At 41.7% G+C, this 8,250-nt stretch overlaps 2 protein-coding genes across 2 annotated transcripts in view; both read left to right on the top strand.

The window, feature by feature from the left end:
• Positions 1–1,952, top strand: part of LOC143020531 (3-galactosyl-N-acetylglucosaminide 4-alpha-L-fucosyltransferase FUT3-like) — a 5,054-nt gene extending 3,102 nt beyond the window's left edge. Inside the window, exons 3-4 of the mRNA XM_076176961.1 lie at positions 921–1,043; positions 1,752–1,952. Of these exons, the coding sequence (XP_076033076.1) occupies positions 921–1,043; positions 1,752–1,864 (236 nt within the window). The 3' untranslated portion in view covers positions 1,865–1,952. The remainder of the gene's footprint in view (positions 1–920; positions 1,044–1,751) is intronic.
• A 107-nt stretch (positions 1,953–2,059) lies between these two features.
• On the top strand, positions 2,060–7,995 carry LOC143020593 (alpha-(1,3)-fucosyltransferase C-like). Its single transcript, XM_076177030.1, has 4 exons — positions 2,060–2,196; positions 3,670–3,859; positions 5,492–5,611; positions 7,532–7,995. Exons 1-4 carry the CDS (start codon positions 2,166–2,168, stop codon positions 7,683–7,685), a joined length of 495 nt encoding a protein of 164 aa, XP_076033145.1. The 5' UTR covers positions 2,060–2,165; the 3' UTR covers positions 7,686–7,995.
• The last annotated feature ends 255 nt before the right edge of the window (positions 7,996–8,250 follow it).

Raw genomic sequence — 8,250 nt, 5'->3', positions numbered from 1 at the left:
TCCCACCCACTCACTTCTATGCATCACATGTATCATCCATACACAGCCATTCGCCACTCACCCCTATCCCCTGCCTTCTCCCTTACTTCCTCAACAGATACCCACCTCTTGTTCAACACCCCATTTACCCCATCCATCCACCTCATCCTCCGTCGTCCCCTCATGTTCACTCCATCCATCTCTGCTTTCCACACTTCCTTTACTAATATTTCTTCAATACTCTTTCCATGTGTTCAAACCACCCCCGACACTCTTTCATCAACTTTATCTCCCATTTCCTTTTCCAGCCCCGCTCTCCTCCTAACCTCCTCATTTCTCACTCTATCCAACCTTGTAAACCCTACCATACTTCTCAGACATTTCATATCAAACACAATTAAGCTCTTCCTCTCTTCCCCTCTTATGTTCCATGTCTCTGCTCTATACAGTGCACAACTACCCCTTTGTATAATTTCCTCTTACCATGCATTCCCAAATGTCTATTTCTCACTACACTTTTTAATCCCCCAAGGCTCTTACTTGCTTCTTTCAATCTACAATCTACCTCCACCTCCATTGTATCATTCTATGACTGTCCCTCCGTATTGCTGTCCCCCCACTCTTAATATGTCGTGTACCACTTCTCTGAATATATATTTCCATTTCCGCCAAACATTGGGGTAGGGGAGAAAGAATATTGCCACCAAGTGCCCCCACTTGGGTCGTAAAAGGTGACTAAAACGGGACGAAGGATAGGACCAGGCATTCTACTAACTATAGCCCTAAGGGATAAATCCCACCCTCCCCAGAGAAAAAAAGTCAAAATAAAATAGAATAAAACAAAGTAAGATAGAATAAAATGAAACAAAATTAATAATAAAAGAAATAAAAAGGAATAAATAAACAGACTGTAACTGAAATAGTTTAATTTTTTTTTTCAGTTGTCGTGCGCCAAAATAGACTTCTGAACACAGCCAACTTCTTCAACCTTACGATGAGCTACCGCCGTGACTCTGACATTGTGGTGCCCTACGGAAGGACCGTACGACGGAGGGAACCTCAGAGTAAGGGGCGTGTGTGGAGAGGTGGTCAGAGATCTCACCTCACTCGTGGTAGCCCTCGGTTCACCCCTATAATGCCCAAGACTTCCCAGTTCCCCTCTCTGTAATGGCGGGCATGAGAGGTGCCATGTACCAGTGTTGTATTTAAAAAAAAAAAATGCAACACAAAATGTCCACACCATTAGAATAAATGACCAGAAAAAAGACAACGCACAAAAAAAAAAAAAAAAAAACCACCCAAGTTACTTGCCCTTTCAGTCACGCTGGATTAAAAAAAAAAAAAAAAAAAATCCCAGTTGAAACTAGCATGAACAAAAGAAAAATAAATTGGTAGCAGCAAATAAATCAACACAAACTACAGGAATACAATACTTAGAAACAGGACATCAGTTAAGTATAACCCCCAGGGGCTCGGTAAACCATAACATACCTTAGAATCTGTGTTGTCCCTCCTATGGGTGGTGCAGCACTTTGACATTTCCCACGCCCCTCCTCTCGATGTTATAGTTTCTGAGCTTGATAATTGTCTTTTTGCTGGTCCGGACCACGTTCCGTATTTTTGTTTTTTAGGTAGAAAATTAGTATATAGGAGAGAGAGAGAGAGAGAGAGAGAGAGAGAGAGAGAGAGAGAGAGAGAGAGAGAGAGAGAGAGAGAGAGAGAGAGAGAGAGAAACTTTGATCTCTGATCATTCCTACTACCTCTTCCTGCAGAAGAACAGGACTACTGGTCGGCGAAGAACAGCTCAAAGTTCATCGTCTGGTTCGTCAGCGATTGTTCAACTAAATCCAAGAGGGAACATTACGTGAGAGAACTTCGGAAGTAAGCTATATATCATGGGACTCAATCATGATAAATATTGATTAGAAATACTGCATGTTATACCTTAGAAAGACATTTAGGGAATTCTTAGAATCTTAGCTAACACTAAAAAAATAGACGAGGTTACGTTTCTGAATTATAATTCTTTATTTATTTATTTATTTCTATATATATACTGTTTCTATAATTTTTGGTATGTTCCTGTGGACATATTCGGAACGTGCGGTCCTCTGGAGTGCGGCTCATCGGTCACCATTCCAAAACGCCTGAAGAATGACCCGTGCGAGGCTATCTTCGACTCTTACATGTTCTATCTGGCTTTCGAGAACAACATCTGTAAGCAAGAGCTTCGCTGTGTTCTTTTTGTTCACTTCATCTTTTTTTTTTCTCTTCGTCTTCTTCTTCTTCTTCTTCTTCTTCTTCTTCTTTTTATTCTTCGTCTTCATCTTTTTCGTCTTCGTCGTCTTTTACTCCTTCTTCACCTTCCTCTTCTTTGTCTTTTTCTTTATTTTCATCTTTTTCGTCTAAGCCTTCCTTCCTGATCCTCTACTTCTTCCTCTTCTTCTTTGTCTTCTTCGTTTTTATCATTTTCTTTCTTCTTCATCTTTTTCATCAGCTTCTTCTTTCGCTTCTTACTTTTCATCTTCTTCCTCGTCACCGTCTTCTTCGTTTTCATCAATTTTGTTCTTCGTCTTCTTCGTTTTTATGATTTTCGTTCTTCTTTTTGTCTTCTTCTTCCTCTTCTTCTTTTTTCCTCTTCTTTTTCTTCTTTTTTTCTTCCTCTTCTTTTTTCCACTTCTTTTTCTTCTTCCCCCTTTTCCCTCTTTTTTCTCTTGCATATCATGTCTTTGACACTTGCAATATAACCATACGGTAACAAAAATAGCAACTGGATACAATAAAGGTACAACAAATACCCCTATTCAAACGCTGGCTTCCATTCCTTTGTAATTATCAAGAAAACGAGTTCCTGAGTCGCTACTACTTTACATGCATCAGTGACCCATTAGGTAGCCAGCATTTAGTTTAAGACGATGTACCCATTCATCACCCATTTGTTGTCCTTTCTTAGTTCTTTGTGGATGGAAGGTCATTCCTGCCTACTGCCTGGGTCAGAAGCAATGCAACAAGACATTGCACATCCACTGCAGGACCCGACGGCCGAAGATGGTTTACCCCCACTGTTTCATTTACATGGCGACCCCCTCCTCGTCCTCTCATGAGTGATAATAGAAAACAAGGATTTTTTTCTTCTGGCCGTATCAATCTATCATCCATTCACATTCTTCAATCACACCCATCCCCTGTCTTCTCCCTTCCTTGCTCAACAGCCATTCCTCTTTTACCCAAGGCTCCCTTCACCCAGTCCATACATCTCATTCTTGGTCTTCCATCAGCCTTTACCCAACACACTCTTTTGGCTAACATTTCTTCTCTTATTTGATGTGCTCAAATCATCCCAGTATAGTTTCATCGGTCCTGACTGCCAGCCCGCACTCCTTCTCAAAAGGAATTAGCCTCTTCTCTATTTTCGCATAAGGGGACCAAGAGGGAAGGTCTTCATGTGGGGTCCTGCTATAAACGAGTTGTGTCTTGCTACATTGTTTTTGACCAGGGGAGTGGGCAAAAGACAGTGACGACCCCTCACCCAGGAAAAGCTAAGATGAAAAGGAATTAAATTGGTGATGAATGGAAGTGGGATGTGTCGGGGTGGGCGTATGCCTTTGCTAACTACTTCCTTTATAAGGAAGGAGAAGCCTTTGGTATATAGATAAATATATAGATAGTACCTTTGTATCCCATACCTAGGCTGGGACTACGCGACTGAGAAGATATACCGAGCAATGAAACATTCCTCCATCCCTGTCGTTTTTGGGGGAGCCAACTACTCGGACATCATCCCACCAGGTTCCTACATCTCTGCCCTGGACTTTTTGAACCCGAAAGACCTCGCTGACTACTTGAAGGAGGTCGCCTCCTCTTCGGAACTTTTCAACAGGTGAGGTTCTCCCAGTTTAATAAGATCAAAAAGGTTGAAATGGGTGGGACATGTTCCAAGGATACAAGGAGATAAATGGCCTAGAAAAAAGGTTCAGTAGTGGAGTACGTGAACGACGGCCACTTGGGCAACTTATAAAAGACTGGTGGAGATGTGTCCACGAAGACGTGCAGCTATGTGGAATGGAACCAAGAGAATGGAACTGGCACAGGACCGACGGACATGATGAGACGCTTCAAAAGTGGTTATGGGCCACCAAGTGGCCTGTAGACCAGCGGACTGAGAACAAAAGAATCTCCCAAGGCCACAGTTACGTGTTGTCCCTGCAGCGGGATCAGAGACAACCTTTCGCTTCCAGAGGCCAGCGCTCTGGTCCACTCGGACACATTGGTCTACTGAGATGATTCTACAAATATTTCTTGTAAGACTCACTCAGCAAGCTCTTTGTTCCCTTTCGTTGCGAGCTTCTAGAATCTTCACGCGGACATTTTCTCCTAGCATCTTGCTCTACTGAAACGATTCTGTAAATCTTCTTGCAACACTCAGGAAGGGAGCTCTCTTTTCTTTCTACCCTTTTACTGTGAAGCTCTTGAATCTTCACGTGGATATTTTCCCACCTGTCTACGGCATATGCAAAGAACTATGGACACAACTAATCAAAGCTTACTCAGGCATTTATTCATTTAAAATTCGCCTGTAAATCCATAGGTGTGGGTTGGCGTATATCTCGTCTTTGGTAAGACTTCTTCGAAAATTTAAAACACTTGGTTTTCCTTATGCATGTATATTCGATAAGATACACTACGTAGATCCTAGCGGGTCTACGTTCTCCTATTAACTGCCGTTCCCTCGATTGGTTCAAGTTTTTATACCATTTGATATGCTAAGATAGCATTTGCTGACATGGTTGACAGTTTTAACAATCATTAACATTAATTGTACATAATAGGGAGGTTAAACATTTGGATATTGTATAATATATCATTGGTTTTATTTCGTATTTTTTCTTGTGGTTTAATTTGTGTCTATTTGGTGACAGAGTATAGCGTGGGTGTTGTAGATTACTAGGATTACACATTGCACTATAATTATACTTGTACATATGCGTGAATGTATACGTGCATGTATGTATGTGTGTGTGTATACGTATGTATGTATGTACGTATGCATTCATATATTCATTAAAATTTCGCCAGTACACTACCAATATACTTATACATATGTGTGTATGTAGGTAGGTATGTGTCTATGTATGTACGTGTGTATGTATGTACGTGTGTATGCATGTACGTGTGTATGCATGTACGTGTGTATGCATGTATGTGTGTATGCATATACGTGTGTATGTATGTATGTATGTATGTATATATGTATATGTATATATGTATATATATATATGTATATGTATATATGTATATGTATATATGTATATGTATATATGTATATGTATATATGTATATGTATATATGTATATATATATTAATATATATATGTATATATATATGTATATATATATATATACATATATACATATGGATGTATGTATAAAATTTATGTACAGTATATATGTATTCTATGCATACACGCATATATGCATGTATGTATCTATATAATAATGTAACTCCTCTGCAGTTTCCATCGGTGGAAGACTTTGTTCAAGGTCGAGGTTGGTCAGCCCTTTTCCACCCTCACCTGCGACCTTTGCGCTCAGCTCCAGGGTCAAACTGAGGACATCGAGTTCCCGTCCAAACCGTGAGTGATTCCATGCGCGCGCACACACACACACACACACACACACACACACACACACACACACACACACACACACACACACACACACACACACACACACACACACACACACACACACACACACACACACACACACACACACACACACACACACACACACACACACACACACACACACACACACACACACACACACACACACACACACACACACACACACATACATACACATATACACACTGCTTAGGACGGTCCATGGTGTTCGACACGACAATGCTCCGATAAGGGATGAGTGAAGCTGGGTGGTGATGCTGGGATCTTTGTTGTTGATGCCAACAGAGGTGACTGTGGAGCCCAATTATTGATCCACAAGCAGATTAAAGATGTTTGACCCCATGAAGCTTTATCAGAGGCAATGGTTTCAAGTTCTGTTGCTGCGATGTTACACCTTTAAGTGTAGTGTTTAGCTGATTTTTGTAGCGTTTTTTTCTGCATTGCGACGTGCATCAGGTAGTTAACCGTAAAGAATCTGTCGGAGATAGTGGTTCTCAGGCAGGCATGCGAATGACATACCTGCCCATTGCAACTATACGTTTTGCTAGCAATGCCTTAATGCTTGAGATGTGTGCAAGTTGCAAGATTTCAGTGTATGGTACTTTGTCTTGCCATGTTAGGCCCAGGATTCTTTGTAGACGCCGTATGTGGAAAACCTCCAAAGCTTTTATGTGTCGTCTGTAGTAGGTTCAAGTTTCTGAGTTGTAGAGTAGGGTGGAGATACAGACGGCTTTCTACGAGTAGACGGATATTTCGGTTTCCATTGTCAAACACCCGAGAGCGTAGACGGCCGAAAGATGCGAATGCGAGGTGGATTCTTGAATGAATTTCATCGTCTACATTGTGTTTTGCTGTTATTATGCTGCCGAGGTAGGTGAACCGCTTGACTTACTTGAGGTGTATAACATTGGCGGGATTGGGGCTGCTATGTGTTTTGCAAGTATCTCGGTCTTCTTTGTGTTGACATGCAGATCCATGGATTGGTAAACTCCGGAGACCACTAAGATAGTCTGGTGTGGGGCTTCTGCGGATTGGGCCGGCAAATCACAGTCCTCAGTGCACTGCAGTTCCATGAAATATGCGGTGGTAAATTTGGCGCTGGGCTCTAGGCAAAGGAGGCTAAGGAGGTTCCCATCTAGGCGGCATCCGCACTCCGTCGCCATCATTGAACTTACTGTGGCTAAAGGTTGCGACAACAGTGAGAAATAGGTTAAATATCACAGGTGCCAAGACACAGCCTTGCTTAGCTCCCTCTTCAATGGTGAAGGCCTCTGATTTTTGCCCTCCCCCCAATACTCAGGCATTCATTCCGTCATGGAAACTTTTGAAAATATTAGGAAATTTTGGAGGGGTACCAAACTTATGTAGGACATTCCAGAGGAGTTCCCTGTTTACTGTGTCAAGTGTTTTTGCAAGACCAATAAAGGCCAGGAATAGATCACGGTTCTGTTCGAGGGACTTCTCTTGAATTTAGCGAATAGATAATATCATGTTACAAAATGGTCGCAAGGGTCAAATGTCAAAAGTTGACAACCGGCACCAGCGACAAAAACCTCAGCATCTCCACTCAACTTCAACCATCTCATCTCACCTTACAGGAGCACTGTCGCCTTCGATCACCTATGGACCGCCCTAAACAAGGATGTGTGTGTGTGTGTGTGTGTGTGTGTGTGTATGTGTATGTGTACATGTGTATGTTTGTATGTGGGTGTCTTCATATATGGACAGAAAGGACAAGTGTTCATGAATAGTTGCTCAATTAAATCTGAACAGACACCTGTGGAGAAAATTATACAAACTGAATCTATGAGTTATTCTCTACTTATCTAGAAATTAATTCGTCCCTGATATTCATTTACGTAACAGGATGGTGAGGCCTGGTGGCCAACCGGTGGCAAGGATAGCTGGTTCCTACCCCAGTTTCAACGAATGGTTCATCGATGGAAGTCGTTGTGCTTACTGGGACAGGAAGACGAAAACGCTAAAGCCGGGAATCAAATCACGGAGGAATGGGAAGTAATAAGGAACGGGTACAATGTTTTGCAAGATTTTCGTCGAACAAATAACGTTAATAAAATAAATAAGTAAAAATTTAAATTCATATATAGATATATGTGTGGCCGTATGGTTTGGCTACACAATGGGTGGGATTCCAAGGGAAAGTGTCTCCCCTAGTGACCTCTGTCTGGCGACGCAGTCGCCGCATATATTGGAGAATATGCCTCTAAACATGTCCGGCGTGGGGTTTACAGTAGATCGTAAGATTGGGATTTATACAATATTATTTGTGTGTTAGTTGCATTGCAATGGGTTTAGTAATATCGGTTTATGTGTCATGAATTGGTGTGTGTATTGTATTTACATATATGCAGCTTGATAGGTATAAGGGAGTGGTTAATGATCTGTATAGCGACACCATGTTCTTGTTGGGCGGTAGCGTGATGTACGTTGTTGTGATGCATCGCATTGTCTGAGTCAGATGTTTATGATTAGGAATTGTGATGGTTAGCAAGATTGGAGGTGTTGCCAAAGGCTAATGCCTGTCGGGTACCTTCTTGTATGCATGTGGATCACGTGTTAGACAT

The sequence above is a fragment of the Oratosquilla oratoria genome, chromosome 40, assembly GCF_046742065.1.
Source record: "Oratosquilla oratoria isolate Oo_2021 chromosome 40, ASM4674206v1, whole genome shotgun sequence".
Taxonomy (NCBI): Eukaryota; Metazoa; Arthropoda; class Malacostraca; order Stomatopoda; family Squillidae; genus Oratosquilla; species Oratosquilla oratoria.
The sequence above is the reverse complement of the archived record's forward strand: the minus strand, read 5'-3'. Positions and strand labels throughout refer to the sequence as shown.